Source organism: Pelodiscus sinensis, chromosome 32, assembly GCF_049634645.1.
Source record: "Pelodiscus sinensis isolate JC-2024 chromosome 32, ASM4963464v1, whole genome shotgun sequence".
In the NCBI taxonomy this organism is placed as follows: domain Eukaryota; kingdom Metazoa; phylum Chordata; order Testudines; family Trionychidae; genus Pelodiscus; species Pelodiscus sinensis.
This window is the reverse complement of record NC_134742.1, coordinates 103,240-124,194: the sequence shown is the minus strand read 5'-3', so window position 1 is coordinate 124,194 and position 20,955 is coordinate 103,240. Positions and strand designations below refer to the sequence as shown.

Below are 20,955 nucleotides of genomic sequence, written 5' to 3'. Positions count from 1 at the left end.
AGCACAGGGGGATCTGCAAGATTGCTGTCGGATCCGACCAGCTGCACAAGATAGGAGGCGGTGCTGGGGGGAGCAGCAGGGTTCAGTGGCCCTACATGATGCTCAGCAATGGCAGTGCACTCCAAACTGAGCATGCACGCACACACAAACACATACATACACACACACCCGCCCCAGCCACTCACACACTCTCTTCTTTCCTGTTCTGCAGGAGAAGACGGACGTTCAGTTTCTTCCCCATAAAGGCTTCTGCCTTCCAGCTGGCCCAGCTAGTCCTGAGCTTGATGCGGGGATGGTTTTGTTATGTAGATACCTGAGCCTTCTGGGGACAGGGCTGAGACCCTAGAACTCATTCCATACAGGCCAGTGATGTGTTAAAACAAAAGGCCTGGGTCTCACAGACACCAAAGCCCCGGTATGTAGCTTAGGCAATGGGCAGGAGCTTTATAGACTAACAGCATGTTGGGAGCCATCAGGAAATTGGTCAATAATAATGCAGGAAATATCATAATGCCTCTGTATAAAACTCTGGTTCGTCACACTTCCACTACTCTGTGCAGTTCAAGTCACTCCATCTCAAAAAATACAGAATTGGGAAAAAAGAGAAGGGCAACAAAAATGATGAGGAGACTGGAACAGCTTCCATCCAAGGAGAGATTAAAAAGACTGGGATAGAGCAGCTGGGAAAAGACATGCCTGAGGGGAGATGCAACAGATGTAAATAAAATTACAGGTGGTGTCGAGAAAGTGAATTAGGAAGTGTTATTTACTTCTTCACTTAACACACCAACTATGGTTTAAAAGAGATTAAAAACAAATATCAGGAAGTACTTGTTCACACCACACACAGTGGGCATGTGGAACTTGTTGCCAGGTAAGGTCCTCTTGGAAAGAAAGCCAAGGGAAAAAGGGAGTATAGTGAGTTGGCACTTTCTAAAAGAGACAATATTAAAGACTCACCGCCTGCCTCTAAGTAGAATAGCAAGATACCAATATAGCTGCACCAGGAGCTCTTTAATGACCCGAAAATCCAAAAGGCATGGTACAAAAGGTAGAAATAAGGACAAATTGCTAAGGATTAGTACAAAGAACAGCACAAGCATATAGGGACAAAATCTGAAAGGCTAAGGCACAAAATGAGTTACACCTAGCAAAAGACATAAAAGGCAACAAGAAGAAGTTCTGTAAATACATTAGAAGTATGAGTAAAAAGACAGAAAGTGCAGGTACAGTATTCAAAGGGGAATAAAGAGTAATAATGGATGACACATAAAAGGTTGAAGTGTTTAATGCCACTTTTCCTGCAGTTTTCACTAAAATGGTGAACTATGAGCAGGTGATTAACACTGTTAATATTAACAAGGGTTAGGAACACAAGCCAGCATAGGGGAAAATAAGTTAGATCAAGTATTCAAGTTGCCAGGGCCCGGTGAATTTCATCCTAGGGTGTTTAGGGAACAAGCTGACACAATCTCTGATCCATTAGAATTATTGTTGAGAATTCACAGAAGATGGGTGAACATGGTACCTATTTTTAAAAAGTGGTGCAAGGGCTGGGGGGGGGGGGGGGGAGAGGGGGAGGAATTATAGGCCAGGCACACTAACTTCAATATCCAGAGAGATAGGAAACAAATTATTGCACAAACAATTTGTAAGCACCTAATATGGGGTTCATAGGGTGAGTGATAGCCGACAAATCTTGCCAAATCAACCTAATTTCCTTTTTTGATAGGGTTACTGGCCTAGTGGCTGGGCAGAGGAAGTAGAAGTAATATGGCTTGACTTTTGACACGTTGTCATATGACATTGTCATAAGCAAACTAGAAAAATGGGGGTTTAGATGACATTATTACTATACAATGAGTGCACAACGGATCGAAAGACAGTATTCAAAGAGTAACTATCAAAGATTTGCTATCACACCAGGTATACGTATGAAGTAAGATCTCACAGGTCTGTTCTCAGTCCAGTACCATTCGATGTTTCTGTTAATGACTTGCATGATAACTTGTAAAATCTACAGATGACGCCACGGTGGGAGAAGCTGCAAGCACTATGAAGAAGAGGATTAGAACGCAAGATGACCGTGACATATTGGAGAACATGCCCAAAATTAGTAAAATGAAATTCAATAAAGACTTAGGAAGAAAAAAAAATGAAAATGCACAAAGACAAAATGAAGAATAACTGTCTAGGCAGCAGGATAGCAAGAAAGGGTCTGGGCTCATACTGGATCGCCAAGTGAATGAATCAACATGGTACAGCTGGAAAAAAACATAATTTCACTCTGGGACGTATTAACAGGAGTGTCAAAGGTAAGATATGGAAGGTGTTTGTTCCGCTCTATGCAGCTTTGGTGAGGCCTCAGCTGGAGTACTGTGACTAGTTTGAGAACCATAGTCAAATTGGAAAGCGTCCAGAGGACAGCAAGAACAATGGCAAGAGGTTTAAATTACAAGAACTAGGCCTGTTTAATCCCGAAAGGAGAAGACTGAGAGGAGGTCCAATAACAGTCCCCAAATGGCTGGTTTAAGAGGATGGTCATCCATCAAGGTCCACTGAAGGTGGGAGGAGAAGTAATTGGCTCAGCTTGCAGCAATGGAGATTTAGGTAAATATTAGGAAAAACTTTCTAACTATAAGGTAAGTTCAGCGCTGGAATAGGTTAGTAAGCAACTGCAGGGAGTTCCCATCAGTGGAGGTTTTAAAGAAGAGGTTAGAGCAGAGACAGTCTAGGCTTCAGAACAGGAGACAGATTATACGGGCTCTTGAGAGCCCTTTCAGCCAATGACTTTAATAATTCTGTAAAGCGCGCGCGTGCGCACACACACACACACACACACACCTCTGAAGCCATCAAATTTCAATATCGCTAGGGTCCTCACCAATCATTTGTCCTACAACCAGTTGTCCCCCACACAAGTCCCTCACATGAGCAGGCCAGACCATGCCCTCCCCTGTCCCCATAGCCCTTCCCTTCCCACCTCACCCCTGTCTCTGGGGGCTTTGTTGCCAGAGAGGTCAGTGACTCTAGAAGTTCTGGCCAGGGTAATGCCACAAGGGCAGGAAGGTATCAGGGTTCTCGCCGGAGTGGGTTCTCTCGTGTCTCTTGTGGTGGGAGCTGCGGCTGAAGCTTTTCCCGCAGTAGATGCAGATGTAGGGCTTCTCGCCCGTGTGGATGCGCTGGTGCTGGGTCAGGGTGGACTTGTCTGTGAAGCTCTTCCCGCAGTCGGGGCACTTGTAGGGTTTCTCCCCGGTGTGGATGCGCTGGTGCCGGGTCAGGTTGGAGCTGACGCTGAAACGCTTCCCGCAGTGGGTGCATTTGAAGGGCTTCTCGCCCGTGTGGATCCGCATGTGCTTTATCAGGTCTGAGTTCTGGTTAAAGCTCTGCCAGCACTCGGCACACGTGTTGGGGGTCTCGATGGTCGGTGCCCGCTTTTTGATCTTGATCTCTTTGGCCTTGGGCAGGGTGGCCTCCCCGCCACGGTGGGAGCATTTGCCCCGGCCTTTGGCCGGGGGGTTGCGCAGGTGCCGCTTGCGGTGGGAGCTGCGGCTGAAGCTCTTCCCGCAGTCAGCACACTTGTAGGGCTTCTCGCCGGTGTGGGTGCGCTGGTGCTGGGTCAGGGTGGACTTGTCCGTGAAGCTCTTCCCGCAGATGGGGCACTTGTAGGGCTTCTCGCCGGTGTGGATGCGCTGGTGCCGCACGAAGTTGGAGCTGACGCGGAAGCTCTTCCCGCAGTAGCTGCACTCATAGGGGGTCTCGCCGGTGTGGATGCGCTGGTGGGTGATGAGCGTGGAGCTCTGCCGGAAGCTCTTGCCACAGTCGGTGCAGATGAACGGTTTGTCACCCGTGTGGATGCGCTGGTGATTCACTAGGTCTGAGCTATGCAGGAAGCTCTTCCCGCACTCGGAGCACAGGTTGGGCCTGTCACCTTTGGGCGGCGGCTGGTAGACCAGGGTCTCCTCCTCAGGCGGGCTGCGCTTCGGCTTATCCGACTTGCGCTTGTTCTTGGGCTTCTTCTTCTCCAGGGCTTTGGCCACATTCCCCTTGGACTTTTTGGGCGACATCTCGGATGGTGATTGGCACCCCAGGTTTGGGGCCTGCGGAGAAATATTCACCTCCCTGTGCTCACTCACAGCGCTGTCATCTGCTGGAACAGAGAGAGAGCCTAGGCGTGAGCCATTACGTCAGGGCAGGGACTGTCCTCTGCTCTGTGCTTGTACAGCATGTGGGCCCCTCTCTTGGTTGGTGCTGGGTACCCTGGGTGCTGGGTGATAAATGTGATCATACCCCTTACAGTACTTCGAGATCCGGGTTCAAAAAGGGACTCGCTAAATGCATGGGGGGTTAGGTCCATCGATGGCTGCTAGCCAGGATGGGCAAGTGTCCCTAGGTTCTGTTTGTCAGAGACTGGGAATGGGTGACAGGGGAGGGATCACTTGATGGTTCCCTGTTCTATTCATTCCCTCTGGAGCACCAGGCGTTGGCCACGGTCAGAAGACAGGACACGGGGCTAGATGGGCCTTTGGTCTAACCCAGTGTTGTTGTGCTAGGCGCTGCACAGACACACCGTGGGGGAGGGTCCTTTCCCAAGATCCCACAGCAGGAATAGAAAGTAGGTGTCCAGGCTCCCAGACCGGACTTCAGGCCACTGGTTCGCATTGCCTCTGTCTGCTTAGCGAGGTATTTATATAGCCCCTATCACTGCAACCACTCAGCACCTCGCACGGTTTAATGTATTTCCCCTCACATCCCTCCAGGAGGCAGGGCACAGCTCCTCTCCTCCCCCACTCCCCGGCAGAAGGGAACAGAGACACGGAGAGACTGCCCACGGTCATACAGAGCATCTGCCCATGCTGGAAATGTAAATTAAGACTGGGAGTCATGTTCAGAACACTGTGCTTGGTTCAAACACGAGTCACTAAGCTTGATTTACCTGGGAGGGTCCCCAGCCCACGTGGTGCAGATCAGAGTAGAAAAGCACCATGGGCCCTTCTGGCCTTAGCCTCAATAAGCCAAACACACTTTATTCCAGCCCACAGCACTCTACTAGCCCAGCCCCTCGACCCAGGACTGGAAGACAGAAACCTGAGTTTCTGAGAGGGAGGGGAAATGCGAAAACAAATGAGAATCCTTTGTCTTGGCATTCCCTAGGGTCTTCCCAGCACTAGTCAGAAAACCAACCCTCCAGGGAACAGAGTCTGACTCAAAGCAGTCGCTTTGAGGGATCCCCCCAGTACTATCCCCAGGGCAGCTCATTCCCGCAGCAGCACAAGGACTAGGCAGAAGCAAGACCAGTTAAACCTGCCTGTCTGGGCAAGTCATTCATCATTTCTCATTTGCAGGGCTCAGATAGCATGCTGATGGGCACAGCCACGAACCTGAGCAGAACGGTGCATTTTCCCAGGTTTCCTTTACACAGACTGTCCTTGGACAGGCAGAAAAATGCTCAAACCTGCTTGTTCTTCAAAATCAAGGGCACAAGGTGACAACCGCTGCCACAGCAGATGGACCCACGGGTCCCATGTAGCCTGGTACCCCACTCTCGGACCAGTGGTCCCTCTCCATCTCCCCACTGCATTGGCTCAAGCCGTGATCACATCAGTTTCCAAAAGCAGAGAGCTGAGAGGAAAGTGAGAGGAATCCAGTCACAGGCAACTACAGAATAACCTGCACACAAGGATGCAGTTTCTCTAAGCCCTGGCAGTCAGAGGCTGATTTATGCCTGGAAGCAGGAGCACAGATGTCCTTTATACACTCGCCCAGCTAATGTCACTGGCAGTGTTCTTCAGGGAGTTGATCTGGGCTCACAGACTGTTCTGAGTGGCGAGCACTGTGGGTGCTATGCATGCTGATTTTGATCACTACGATGGTGGTGATAAAAAATAACAACTTACCTCTTGGACCAAGTCACATGGTGTTGCTTCTATTCCCCGATTGGATGGCGAGGCTTTTCACGGCAGGAGCCCTGTATAGCTAACACCCAGCAGATCCCAGCAGAATATGACAGCCAATGCTACGAGATGAAATTGGTTGGTTAGATCCATGAATCAAGTTGAGAAGAAGCAACACTACATGACCCCATGAGTAACCAGTTTTGAACTGCACCATATATGGTTAGCTTTGTGTTGGCCTTGTCTATCAAAACATCTCTACAGCATCCATCAGCAATGAAAATGAGCACCCTCCAGTGTGCCCTCCCCACTCCTGTTGAGGTACCACAGGGAAATGTTATCTCTGTTTTACAGATGGCTAAACAGAGGCACAGAGAAATTCAAGGCCAGTAATTTCTGAGGTGAATAATGATTTTGGGTTGCCAACTTGCCACACATGAAAGGGGCCTGATTTTTACCAACCAAGTGCAGAGCAGCCACCTGCTGAAAATCAGACCAAACATTTTGTCCTGGCTCAAGCTGTCACTTAGAAATCACTAGTCACTTCCAGAGCTCTTTGTGCAGGTGAGGTGCCCATGCAGGTGCGGGGAGCCTCAGACATAGCTGGACCCACCCGGTCTGAGAGTCCTGCAGAATCCTATGCACAAGTCAGACCAGCTTTGCAGCAGGAGAAACTGCAAATGAGCCAGAGGGACAAACAAGCCTTTCCCAAAGGCGCTGGGGGTGCCCAGATGTTCAGGGGCACGGCCTGGGCAGCTGGACAGGGGCAGAAGAGAGGCAGGGATGTGGCTGGGACGTAGCTCAGGAGCAATGCCTCTGAGTGAATGCACCCCAGGGCAGGGGGAGGCTGTCCTGGCAGCACTTCCACCCCGCCGCTGCCACAGGGCGTCGGTGCGGGCAGCAACCCCCGCCCGCCCCCGGGAGTAGGGTTGGGGCGAGGAGGGGCCGGGGAGGGGCAGAGTCACGTCCCTGCCCGGCCCAGCGCTGTGCGCGCCCCTCACCTGCAGGCTGCGGCTCCGGGGCTGGGCGCGGGGCTGGCTCCAGCCCGGCCGGGCGCCGCGGGGCGCTGGGATCGGGGCTCTCTCCCCGCCCGCTCGCTGGCGCACACCCCGCGGGGAGCAGCGGATCAGCTGCGGGCAGGAATCCGGGCTCACAATGGAGGCAGCAGCAGCCTCTGACCCAGGAAGCTCAACCCCCATCCTGAGCGGAGAACAGAGAGAGCCGCCTCCCCGCGCCAGAGACCTCTAGCGACAACGCGCAAGGGCCCGGCTCCGGCAGAAGCACGTGCTCCAGGAAGGGGCAAGAGCAGACGTGTGGAAACCTGCCCCCAGGGCGCCTCTCACCCTGCGCTCTCGCAGCCTCCATGGGGTGAGCGCGCGTGCGTGCTAATGCCCCTCCAGAAAGGTTTGCTGCGGGTGATTATGGGACCCCTGGATAGCCTTGCTTCTCCATGGCAATGTCCCGTCCTGCTAAATCCCTGGTTCTCAACCATTTCCTGAGGCAGTGAGTTCCCACGCTGTGAAAACAGCATTTTCCCTTCGTTGGCTTTGAGCTTCTCACCTTTTAATGTTGTGGGGGGTGTCCCTTGTTCTCGTATTATAAATCCGGGAGAGCAGAGACCCAATCCCCCGTCGCCAGATGGCAGAACAAGGAACAGCCGTCTCAAGTTACAGTGGGGGAGATCTAGGTTGGATATTAGGAAAAACTATTTCCCATGGAGGGTGAAGCACTGGGATGGGTTCTCTAGGGAGGGGGTGGAATCTCCATCCCTAGAGATTTTTCAGTCCCAGCCTGACAAAGCCCTGGCTGGGATGGTGGAGTTGGGGTTGGTCCTGCTCTGGGCAGGGGCTGGACTCAATGACTCCTGGCAAGAATGGGGGCTTCAGGGCTACACCAAGGGACCTGGGACACTTGGAAGGTCTCCACAGCAACCCTCCCTGTCTCACAAAATAATTTGCCCACCAAGTGTTCTCCTGTGTCCTTCACCTTCCCTTGCACCCACCATCTCCCTGGCTCCTTCTCTGCCTTGTAACAAGATAGTGGAGAGCTGCTTTTCCCTGCAGGTGGCTGGCTTCTGCCACACTGGCAACAACGGGAGGCAGCTGCCCTCCGCTCGCCTCCATGACACTTGCAAAGTGGCAGCCGTCTTCACGGACGTTCTGCTGAGAACAATGCGGGGAAGTGGGGAGCACTCTGAAGATGGGCAGGGCTGTGTGAGTTTGCTCTTCGTTATCCTCAGATAGTGAGAAAGTTTAAAAACACACAGATGTGATATTGTGAGTCACCATAACATCACCAGTTTTCAGCCCATCGCCCCCAGCCTGGGACCAGAGAGTTAGTGCCCCTACAGAGCAAAGGCCCCATGTCCTATTCTTCACCCCAAAGCCAGCCAGTTCCCCCATTTGGGGCCAGACTGGATCCAATGCCTCCTAGAGGGGAAAAGCCCCATGTCCCATTCCTCTGCTCTGAGCCAGTCAGTCCTCCCACACTGGGACTCCATCAGAGCCAGTGCCCCTACAGCGGAAAGTCACCATGTCCCATTCCCCACTCTTGAACCAGCCCATTCCCTTACCTTGGGACTAGATAGGAGGCAGAGCCCTTGAAAAGTCCCTGTATCCAACTTCCCACCTCCCTGAGCCATCTCCTGAAGAAAGAAAGAAGCTGAAAAGTTAGTGAGAGCAGCCCAGTGTGGTTAAATGCCAAGGTAGAAGTTTATTTGCGCTCAGCAGAAATCACACAGTGTAAAGCCAGCCTGTGGGCAGCCAACAGAGAGGAACTTACATGGCGAGGTGGGAATTGAGAGGGAGGACAGGCAATCTGGAGGGTCAAAGACATAAAGACACACATCTGGAAATGCCTCACAAACCCCAGAAGCAGAATGGCTGCGCAAGTCCATGGGCCCATTCGACCTCGACCTCTCAAATCTTATCACACCTCTTAACAGATTGTCTTGTGTCCAATTTCCTATCCTGATCCCCATTGCCCAACCCCCACCTCCCATCCCGTTTCCTGACACCACTCCTATTTCCTCTTCCTTTATGTACAGGGGCAGCTAGCCTGGCTCCTCCTCTTTATTCCCAGTGACTTTTCAAGGCTGTCAGGCTCTTCTTTGCCAGCCACAGACATCTGGGGAAGTAGCTGTTGGCAAGCCAGGAAACAGCCAGCTGTCTGGACAAAAGGCCAGAGTTCCTTGGCTGAACTTGGGGAATAACTGTCCCAACACCTGGCTGAAATAGCAGCTCTCTCGGAGGGCAAGGACTTTGCCAGGAAGCCGTGGAATTTCTCTGCACTAGGCTTCACCCCAGGGAGTGTTGTGGAGCCCAGGCTCTCTCTGCAGGTAGCAAAGATAAGGCACTGTCAGAGACTGAGGTGTCAAAAGAGGAGGTTCTGGCACAAACACATCTTTTGCACTACACTAGTGCTACCTCCCAAAGTCCTGAAAGATGTGGCTGAGCTGCTACCCAAAATGCTGAAATATAATGTGAATCCATTCAAGTCACCTTCCATAGAGGAGGAACCAAAGGGGGCTGTATTACAAGATTTTACAGAGGAGGCAGAGATTACAGACCAGCTTCCGAACCAGCTACATGGACTGAAACAATCCAAACCTAGGTGAAACGAATATGAGGGGATCTGACCAAATGAACCTACTGGGATTCACTAGAGTGCCTCAGCAAGATGAAGAAGAGCCGGGTGATGCTCTTAATTCCAGCTTCCAGAAAGCCATTGGCAAAGTTCCTCCAAGCGCCATAAAGGAAACAGAGGCATCATGGGGTGACTGGTGAAGCATTGTCATGGCCTGGATACTGGGAAGGGCCAGGGCATGAAGAGCAGAGCTCACAGGTCAGTTTTCCAACCCAGAAGAAGGTTGGCAGCGGGAGGACAGTGGCAGGGGTTGCTGACTGATGCGTGGGAAGCAGCGTGGTCCAATGAATGAAGCATTGGCCTGGGACCCATAGACTGCTCTGTTCCTGGCTCTACGCTTGACCTGCTCTGTGACTTTGGACAAGTTACTTTTCCTCCCTCATCTATTTGGATAATAAGCTTTATATACAGACAAGAGGATTATACGGAGAAAATGCCAACCCTCTCCATACAGCTTTTGGAGGGGCTATGATGCCTCATTCTTCGGAACAAACATGATTTGGGGTTGAGAGGAAACTATTCCTGGAGTGAGTTGAGCCTGTAACTGCTCACTGCAGAAATTCTTCACCTTCCTCAGAGGCATATGAACTGGCCACTATTGGAGGCTGGACTAGATGGATCATAGAATCATAGAGCTGGAAGAGACCTCAGGAGGTTTGGGTCACCATGATTTGACCCAGCCTGCCAATTCCCATAGCCCCATGTTCTTTGGGGCAGGGTCTGTCTCTCACTGTGTGTCTGTGTAGCGTCCAGAACGAAATTTTGATTGGGGTTTCTAGGCACTTATCTAATACTAATGAAATATATGGACTAGCGTTATACTGTGAAGGTCTATCATCAGCCACATTCCTAAATGCAGACAGAGAGTTGTTGACTGGATGAGGCCCAAGTTAACCATTTGGAAGGAGTTCAGTTAGCATCTCTGATGGATGCGTAAGACACTTCTTGTGGATCTGTCCACAAAATCCTGGGTAATTGCCTGTGTGAGGGGCGTCAATGACTGAGAATCACTAACCAAGACATATATCAAAAGAACTGAAATACTGGGAAGTTCTTTCTTGAAATACAGATCACAGCAGGGAAAGACCTGGGGGGTTAAAAGAGATGGATGGAGGACATCTGAGCTCTGACAAACAGAATATTAGGCCCTAAAAACAGGAAAGGTTTTTTTTGTATGGGTTAAGGTGTGAATTAAAGTCAGCATATATATCACACCACATGGACAACATTCCAGTTAAAACCAATTTGTTTCTGGTTTACTTTATGTCCCTTGGGACAGGTTTTAAAATAAGCTGAAAAAAATCACTCCTATACTAAAATAAAACTTTCTACATGGGGGTTTAACTGGTATAATAGAACAACGTTTATTGCTGGTAAAACTTTCCTGTGTAGAGAAGGAAGGGGCACTGCTTTTTAGAAATTCAACATATTTTCCTTTTAGTCTTCTGTTACCAAGAGCATATCATCTACTGAAGATTACAAGCGATTTAAATCTAGATATATCATGCAATTAGATTCTTTGGATTTACTAGAATAGTTTCTCTATTTTGAGTGTATCTGGCTTGTTTTTAAGGAGATGGTAGGAGTAAGAATGAGTAAGAACAATATTCTTTGGGTCATTTCACTATGAATACCCCGAGAGCAAAAACAATCTATTCCAGTCCTGCCACTGGTCTGCTGGGAGACCTTGGGCAAGTCCTTTACTGCTCTCTGGGTCTCTGGTCAAGTCTACACTATAAACTTACATCAGTAGAACTACGTTGCTCAAAGGTTTGAAAAAATCCACAGCCCGAGCGACACAGTTAAACTGACCTAACTCCTGCTGAAGCAAAATGCAGGACAATGTAGCACTTTAAAGACTAACAAGATGGTTTATTAGGTGATGAGCTTTCATGGGCCAGACCCACTTCCTCAGATCAAATAGTGGAAGAAAATAGTCACAACCATATATACCAAAGGATACAATTAAAAAAAATGAACACATATGAAAAGGACAAATCACATTTCAGAACAGGAGGGGGATGCGGGGGGAGGAGGGGAGGAAGGAAGGTAAGTGTCTGTGAATTGATGATATTAGAGGTGGGGAGAGTGGGACGTCTGTGAGCTAATGGTCTGGCCCAGAAAGCTCATCATCTAATAAACCATCTTGTTAGTCTTTAAAGTGCTACATTGTCCTGCATTTTGCTTCAGCTACACCAGACTAACACGGCTACATTTCTATCACTAACTCCTGCTGTTACCTACCACTTCTTGCAGAGGTGGATTAATTACTCCAATGGGAGAAGCTTGCCCATTGGCCTAGTAGTAGTGTCTTCACTGAAACTGCTGCAGCATTTTAAGTGTAGACCTGCCCTCTGTCCTGCTCCCACCAATCACACTTTGTCTGTCTTGTCCACATAGCCTGTGAGCTCTTTGGGGCAGGCCCTGCTCAGTGGGGCCCTGGTCTCCATTAGGGACCCTAGGCTGGACTGTAATGCAAACTGAGCATGCTGACAGCTCCTACAGCCCCACTCCCTGGCTCCCAGGGAAGGAGAGGGATTAAGAAGGCTGTGAAGGGGAGCGGTGGGTCACAACAAGGCACGGAGGGAGGCTGAGGCAGCAAAGAGGAAATGAGAGAGGTGATGAAGCTGACAGGTAGGGCACCCTGTGGTTCAGATTTAGGGCTTGTATTTAATTTATTTATTACTGATCTAATGAAGAAGGGGAGCAGTGATGTGGCAACAGTTGCAGATGACAATTATTTTAGGCTAGTCTCATACAAAGGAGGATGAGTAACTACAGAGGGATCTAGCGAAGCTGGGGCAATGTGACAGGCAGAGGGAATTCAGTGCAGATAAGGGTGAGGTAATGCACTGGACAACAGCATGCCTTCATTTTTAATTAAGATTCAGTTTAGCTAGGAAGTGCTTAGATACTACAGTGATGGGTGCTATAAAAACCCTACTATTGAAAGATAAGAGATATCTCCATTCATTTGATAAGGAAGTGCTGCTTAAAAAGGAATGGCAGTACATGGCCAATGAAAAGGAACAACATCTGTGAAGAAAGACCTACAAGTCTTGGTGAATGAAAATCTCTGAGCAATATGCAGCCGGGGCTAACAAAGAAACACGCACACAGAAGACATATAAACAGTTGGACAGAAAATAATACTGAGAATATTCTAATGCCACTATATAAATTAGTGATGTGTGCAGTTCTGGTCACCCCATCTCAAAGAGGCTACAGGAGAAATGGAAGGTATTCCGAGATGGGTAACAAGAATAATTACAGGCCTGGAAGAGACTTTTTGTAGGACAAGAGACTGAAAAGACTGGAACTGCAGCAGAGAAGAGATGAATGGTATATAGAAAATGCTCTTATTTGCCCTCTCTCTTCATACAAAAGCAAGGGAACAGTCAGTGAAATTGAGAGACAGAAAATGTAAAACCGACAGACATGCTATGCTACACACTGCATAAATACAGGCTGTCCTCGCTATAAGTCCAAGCTATGTCCCAAAAAAACTTGGACTTATAGTGAAACAACTTAAAGCGAGTAATTTTTTTTCCCACGGCTGACTTCTATTTAAGTAAATTGGGCTTGGGGTTTTTTTGTGCAAGTTATAGTGAGGAATGGGAGGACTTATAATGCATCAGTTCCTACAAACGTTAACTATTTTAGTGTGAAATGGATGTATAATGGGACACCCTGTAACCTGTGCAAATCTCCGCCATAAGATGCGTGGAGGCCAACAGTAACACTGACATTAGACACTGATGTGAACGACAGAAATATCAGCCTAGTAGTTACAATGGCTAAGGGGAACTTTTATAAGAAATGCTTATGTGAAGAGTAGAAGCCAACTACTCATTTCCCGGGTAGATGCAGCATGTCCCCCTATGAGTAGGCTACTGGAAAACATTTCATTAGGGGAGTTTTACACCTTCCTTCAAGGAGGGGTAATAGCCACTTTTGGAGACAGGTGATGGTGGTAGCAGAACAATTGCTCTGATCCTATGGAAGAGAGACCACTCTGGATGCTGGGTCCAGTTCCGATGTCCACACTTTAAAAAGGCTATTGTGAAACTGGAGAGGGTTCAGAGAAGGGCTACACAGAATGACCTGTAACATGCCTTACAGCGAGAGGAAACTCAGGGAGCTCGAGCTATAGAAGGGTAGATAGAGAGGTGATCTGAGCACAGTCTCGTGGTACCTACACGAAGATCATACTGCTGACACCAAAGGGCTCTTTGCTCTAGCAGACCACAGTCCAGGGGCTGGGAGATGAGGTCAGCAGTGTTCAAACAGCAAATAAGAGATAGGATTTTACAGGATTGTAGTGAACCCCGGGAATGGATCCCAAAGGCTGTGGTAGGGTCTCCATCACTTGGAGCCTCTAAACTGAGTTTGGATGCCTCTTTCTAAGACACATTTTCTCACTCAACCACAAGTTACTGGGCTGGATGCTGGGTGAGATTCTCAGGCATGTGATGCACAGGAAGTCAGACTAGATGATCTAATGGCCCCTTCTGTTCTGAGCATCTATGAAATCTCTGTGGCAGTTCCTAATCTCCAGAAGACAAATCCTCGCCATGCAGGCAGCTCCCCCGAGTGGGGCCCACACTGATCCCTGCAGGGTTCTCGAACATGGGGCTGATCAGAATGTCTGGGAAGGGAAGGTCAGTAGAGGGTTCTCACCCTTGTGGATTTTCTCGTGTCTCTTGTGGTGGGAGCTGTGGCTGAAGCCCTTCCCACAGAAGGTGCAGATATAGGGCTTCTCGCCCGTGTGGATGCGCTGGTGCTGGGTCAAGGTGGACTTGTCTGTGAAGCTCTTCCCGCAGTCAGAGCATGTGTAGGGTTTCTCCCCAGTGTGGATGCGCTGGTGCCGGAAGAGGTTGGAGCTGACGCTGAAGCTCTTCCCACAATCGGTACATTTGAAGGGCTTCTCGCCCGTGTGGATCCGCATGTGCTTGATGAGATCGGCATTCTGGCTGAAGGTCTGCCAGCACTCGGTGCACGTGTTCAGCACCTCCACCTTCCTCCTGGCCTTGGCCTTCCCCCCAGTGCCCTCACGCTGCTGCGGTGATGAGCACTTGCCTGGCCTCTTGCCCAATAGGTGCCGCAAGTGTTTCTTCCGGTGGGAGCTGCGGCTGAAGCTCTTCCCGCAGTCAATGCACTTGTAGGGCTTCTCACCAGTGTGGACGCGCTGGTGCTGGGTCAGGTTGGACTTGTCGCTGAAGCTCTTTCCGCAGTCGGGGCAGGCATAAGGTTTCTCCCCAGTGTGGATGCGCTGGTGGCGGCTGAGGCTGGAGCTGACGCCAAAGCATTTCCCACAGTCGGGGCACTTGTAGGGCTTTTCGTCTGTGTGGGTTCTGCGGTGGTTGATCAGGCTACTGTTCTGGGTAAAGCTTTTCCCACACTCGATGCAGATGTTGGGGCTCTCCTCTGTCTGGGTTCCCTGGTGCACTACAAAGTCCTTTCGCTTCTTAATTCCTTGGAGGAGTTTCACTGGCCTCTTCTCCACAGACTCTGGCTCAGGCTCCGGCTCCTCTGGCCTACGTTGGCTCTCACCAGGTTTGTCCTGCTCAGGACTCGAGTTCATGTTCCTCTTGGACTTTCTGGGTGACATCTTCAGCGTCTTGGCTTCCGCTGGATAACGTTTCGGCTCTTCACGCTCACCTGCACCCCAGTGCCAGCTGCAAAATCAAAACAACTCTTTGATTAAATTCTTCTCAAATGTACTGGCATGCATGGGTCATCATCCATCAGGAACACCCGCTCAGAGGTGACATTCTGAGCCCCTTTATTACAGTGCAAAACCATCGCCTAGCCCCAAGACTGCGCCCGCTGAGACATTTTAACAACCCAGTAACAGATTCTCTGACTCAAACACTAGAAAGAGAGCAGACCCCAAGGAGCGGCTTTGGGGGCTACCCTGCCCCGGCCCCCAGGGCAGCACATTCCCCCAGCACTGGGGACCAGGCAGAGGTAGGACCTGGCTTTTCCTCCCCCTGCACCTCAACTTGTCCCAGGACAGTCACTCTGCCTGGGGCATTGGATGGGGTGTATGCAGGGGATGGGGTTAGGAACCAGGAACCTCCCTCGCCCCCCCCCCCCCCATTGCTCCCGCTGCCCCTAGCTCAGTCCTACCCCCGTCCCCCTCGGGCTGGGAGACTCAGGCCCTGGCCTGGCCCGGCTGCTTCCCCGAGGCTGGCTCGGCTACTGCGGGCGCTCCGGGGGGAGAACAGCGCTGGAACCCGCACCCCCGCCCGACCCCCCGAGAGCAGCGCTGGGCGGAGAGGAGGCAGAGTCACGTCCCTGCCCGGCCCCGTGCCCAGGGCGCGCCTCTCACCTGCAGGCTGGGCGCGCAGGGAGCCGAGCAGGCTCCAGCCCGGCCGTGCGCAGCGGGGCGCTGGGGAAGCCCGCGGGGAGCAGCCGCGGCGCAGCCCGGGCACCCGGCTCACAATGGAGGCGGCTGCAGCAGCGTCTGACCCGGGAAGCCCAACCCCCGATGTGCCGAGCAGACAGAGAGCAGCCGCCTCCCTCCCTCCGTCCCTTAGCTACAGCCAGGGCCCTCTAGCGACCACACTCCATGCAAACCCGCTCCCTCGGGACTGGAATGCATCAGGTACGGATCTGGCCAGAATCCTGCCCTCCCTCCTAAGCAGAGAGTCCTGGTCCGGAGACGGAGCCCCAGCGAAACCTGCTCCCAGCTCCTAGCCAGGGCTTCAGGGCGCCCTGGGGTCTTTAGTTCAGAAAACTCCTGGCTGGTGTTCCAGTGTCTCTCTTCCTTCCTGTCCCCACCCACTGTGTCCCTGCTTGCTATGCAAAGCCATCTCTTTGGCAGCCTCCTCCACCCAAGTCAATTGGGCCAAGAAATGGTGGTCCGAGGTGGAAGGCAGGTGGGATCCAACCCATGCCATGGGACAGGGTGTGGACTGGTTTATCTGCTACTATGGTCACTCACCTGTTCCCAGAATAGGGGATCTTCCAGTACCTCTGGGCAAGGCCTGAGCCTGTTCCTCCCAGCATGACCTTGGACATGAAATCATGCCAATGCACTGCATCCCCTGTCCTACACTGGGGGAAAACTATTTCTGGTTTTGTTCTGAGTATGGCATGGGATAGAAATCCTAGAAAAGCAGAACTGTCCCAAGTGGCCTGCCTACTCTCTGGGCATGTACCTTTCTGCCAGCGATCCCTCCCTGATCCAGAGGCCAGGCTGTCTGGTCATGGAGGTCCCCTCCAAGGGTCCCACACAACTGAAAGCTCTTTTATCTCCACCCTAGAAGTCTCTGAGCTGCCTGTCTTTTACCCAAGATCTCTTCAGGACCTGGAAGCTATTTTCAGAAACCATGTCGGCAACAGCTGTTGAGTGGGAGAAACTCCTGGCAGAGCCCCTGCTGCACAATCCGCACCTCACTGTGAAGTGGTGGAGTTCCCCTGGGTGTGCTGGATGCCAGTCCTGGCTGGTGCCACCAGACTCAAACAATGGAGGGAGGAGATGGACTAGCCAGTGTATGGGACTGCCTGCTCTGCGTGGTCCTGTCATGTGCCCTAGCATTGCTTCGTGCTTCCCTTGCTTGAGCAAGTCCGATGGGAGAGTCAGGGCTTCCTGTCTGTCTCTCACCCTGGACCCTCAAACTCATCATTGGGTCCCTGACCCCGGCCAGTCTCCCCAAGTCCCTGAGTCAGCTGCATGACATCCAGCCGGTACGTGTTCATGCTTCACACCCTCCATTTCCTTGCACACATCCCACCCCAACACCACGTGGTGGGACCTGCTGCTGCCTGAGGAGGGGAAGGAACCCTGGTGTCTCCACTCCTCTCCTTCGCCAGGGATATTAATTGGCAGCCCCTCCATGGAGCCATAAGCACTGGCACGTACCTGGAACAGGTCATGAACTCACCTAATCCCTGACCCTTCACAGAAAGACGGAGACTCTGGCACACATCTACATGGTGGTGAGGGGCACAGAGCGTACGTCTGGTGGGCCTGGCCACTTGGGCACTGACAGAGGAAATACACTTTGGGTGCCTGGGGACCGGGTATGGATCTCTGAGTGAGGATCTCACATTCACTGGAAAGAAGTACAGTCATCACAGGAGAGTCACCAGGGAGAGACGAAGGTGAGATAGAGCTGGATTCTGTAGCTAGAAAGAGGAGGAGCTGGCTCCCTCCTGGAGTCATGCAGCATGGTGTTGAAACACTTCTATTGTGAATGATGATTACAGTTTACTGTTTCCTAAGTATTTGCTGTTACTTTCTATTCTATTTTGTCTTTACAAAGTTTAAAATGTAAGGTAATCTCCATGGTGTGGTTTTGCCTCTACCTCTCCTCAGAATAGGCATAACCTATCTGGAGTCTGGGTTACAGCACCTACACCTCTCAAGAGAGGGCTAACCACTGGAATATTTTGATACAGGGCTCCCTCAAATTTTCTTGGTCCACTGTGTATAGATAACCAGATTTATCAGGTTCTTAATTAATGTTTGTTTTTTGGAAAATAAAATGAAAATGTGCATGCTTCACATAAATCCTTGCTCTCAGGTAGGGCTGGGATAAGTGGTTTGGCCTCTCTCACCACTGCAGTGTGGGGCCAGGTGAAAAGCACCTCTCCATGGCTGTTGCAGACACAGCTGAGGGAAGGGTGCATGTCCGGATATTCGGCTATCAGAAATAGTCATACACAGTAGGAGCACATTTTAACTTACCTGGGCACTCATTAATGGATTTAAAAGTAGCCATTCTACAAAGGAATTTAAAAAAACAACTACAGAAGGAAATTGCAGAACTGGCTTTCCTATGCAAATCTGACACTCTCTCTCATAGACTGAACAAAGACATGAACAGGATGGGCTGTTATATTCAACACCCAATTGACAGAAAAAGTTAAGTATGGGACACTTGCAGCCCACTCAATTAACCTCATTAGCACCAGCACTACAATAGAGAGGTATTTTTTTCTTCCCCTCTCTTCTTTTTCTGTTGTATATTGTGAGGCTCCCCCTTTTTTCTCCACTTTCATCTGAGCAAGTGTCTTGCCCGCGTAATCTCATGATACTCTCTCTATATATATATATTTGTTAGTCTCTAAGATGTTACAGGACTGCTTCTTTTTGTATAGTTACAGATTAACATAGCTACCCTGCTGAGATCTCTGAAATATATAATAGATAAGACCATAAGAAAGGCCATGCTGGGACAGACAAATGGTCCATCTAGCCCAGTAGCCTGTCTGCCGACAGTGGCCAGCACCAGATGCCCCGGAGGGGGTGGACTGAAGACAATGATCAAGCGATTTGTCTCGTACTATCCATCTCCAGCCTCTGACACACAAAGGCCAGGGACACCATTCCTACTCCCTGGCAAATAGCCTTTTATGGACTTGACCTCCATGAATTTATATAGCTTCTCTTTAAACTGTTATAGTTCTAGCCTTCACAGCCTCCTCTGGCAAGGAGTTCCACAGGTTGACTATGTGCTGTGTGAAGAACTTTCCCTTATTAGTTTTAAACCTGCTACCCATTAATTTCATTTGGTGTCCTCTAGTCCTTATATTATGGGAACTAATAAATAACTTTTCTTTATTCACCCTTTCCACACCACTCATAATTTTATATACCTCTATCATATCCCCCCTAAGTCTCCTCTTTTCCAAACTGAAAAGTCCCAGTCGCTTTAGCCTCTCTTCATATGGGACCTGTTCCAAACCCCTCAGCATTTTAGTTGCCCTTTTCTGAACCCTTTTCAAGGCCAAAATATCTTTTTTGAGGTGAGGAGACCACATCTGTACACAGTACTCAAGATGTGGGAGTACCATAGTTCTATACAGGGGCAGTAAGATATTCTGGGTCTTATTTTCTATCCCTTTCTTAAAAATTCCTAACATTCTATTTGCCTTTTTGACCACCGCAGCACACTTTGTGGACATTTTCAGAGAACTATCCACGATAACTCCAAGATCTCTTTCCTGTTTTGTCGTAGCCAAATTAGCCCCCATCATACTATATGTATAGTTGGGGTTATTTTTTCCAACGTGCATTATTTTACACTTATCCTCATTAAACTTCATTTGCCATTTTGTTGCTCAGTCACTCAGTTTGGTGAGATCTTTTTGAAGTTTTTCACAGTCTGCTTCTGTCTTGACTATCCTAAACAGTTTAGTATCATCCGCAAACTTTACTACCTCACTGCTTACCCCTTTCTCCAGATCATTTATGAATAAGTTGAATAGGATTGGTCCTAGGACTGACCCTTGGAGGACACCACTAGTTACCCCTCTCCATTCTGAAAATTTACAATTTATTCCTACCCTTTGTTTCCTGTCTTTTAACCAGTTATCAATCCATGAAAGGACCTTCCCTCTTATCCCATGACAATGTAATTTACACAAGAGCCTTTGGTGAGGGACTTTGTCAAAGGCTTTCTTAAAATCTAAGTATACTACATCTACTGGATCCCCCTTGGCCACATATTTGTTAACCCCTTCATAGAACTCTAACAGATTAGTAAGACATGATTTCCCTTTACAGAAACCATGTTGACTTTTGCCCAACAAACTATGTTCTTCTATGTGCCTAACAATTTTATTGTTAACTATTGTTTCGACTAATTTGCCCGGTACCAATATTAGACTTACTGGTCTGTAATTGCCAGGATCCCCTTTAGAGACCTTTTTAAATATTAGTGTCACGTTAGCTATTTTCAGTCAGTAGGTACGGAAGCCGATTTAAAGGATAGATTACAAACCACAGTTAACAGTTCTGAAATTTCCCATTTGAGTTCGTTTAGATCTCTTGGGTGAATACTATCTGGTCCCGGTGATTTGTTAACGTTAAGTTTTTCTATTTGTTCCAAAACCTCCTCTAATGACACTTCAATCTGGGACAGTTCCTCAGATTCATCTCCCACAAAGGGCGGTGCAGGTTTGGGAATCTCCCCAACATCCTCAGCCGTGAAGACTGATGCAAAGAAATCATTTAGTTTCTCCGCAATGGCTTTATCGTCCTTGATTGGTCCTTTTGTATTGTCTAGGGGACCCACTAGTTTTTTTGCAGGCTTCCTGCTTCTAATGTACTTAAAAATATTTTGCTATTGCTTTTTTGAGTTTTTGGCTAGCTGTTCCTCAAAATCTTTTTTTGCTTTTCTTATTACATTTTTTACACTTAATTTGACAGTGTTTATGTTCCTTTCTATTTATCTCACTGGGATTGGACTTCCATTTCTTGAAAGATGCCTTTTTGTCCCTCACTGCTTCTTTTACATGGTGGGTAAGCCACGGTGACTTTTTTAGGTCTCTTACTATGTTTTCTAATTTGGGGTATACATTTAAGTTGGGCCTCTATTATGGTGTCTTTAAAAAGTTTCCATGCAGCTTGCAGGGATTTGGCTCTCATCACTGTGCCTTTTAATTTCTGTTTAACCAACCT

General features: G+C 49.4%; 1 protein-coding gene across 1 annotated transcript in view; it reads right to left on the bottom strand.

Moving 5' to 3' along the window:
• Positions 1-236: 236 nt before the first annotated feature.
• LOC142823068 (uncharacterized) overlaps positions 237-20,955 on the bottom strand; it is a 61,965-nt gene continuing 41,246 nt past the window's right edge. Inside the window, exons 6-9 of the mRNA XM_075913348.1 lie at positions 15,874-16,097; positions 14,181-15,217; positions 5,456-5,584; positions 237-4,150 (exon numbers count right to left, since the gene is read on the bottom strand). Of these exons, the coding sequence (XP_075769463.1) occupies positions 3,030-4,150; positions 5,456-5,584; positions 14,181-15,217; positions 15,874-16,097 (2,511 nt within the window). The 3' untranslated portion in view covers positions 237-3,029. The remainder of the gene's footprint in view (positions 4,151-5,455; positions 5,585-14,180; positions 15,218-15,873; positions 16,098-20,955) is intronic.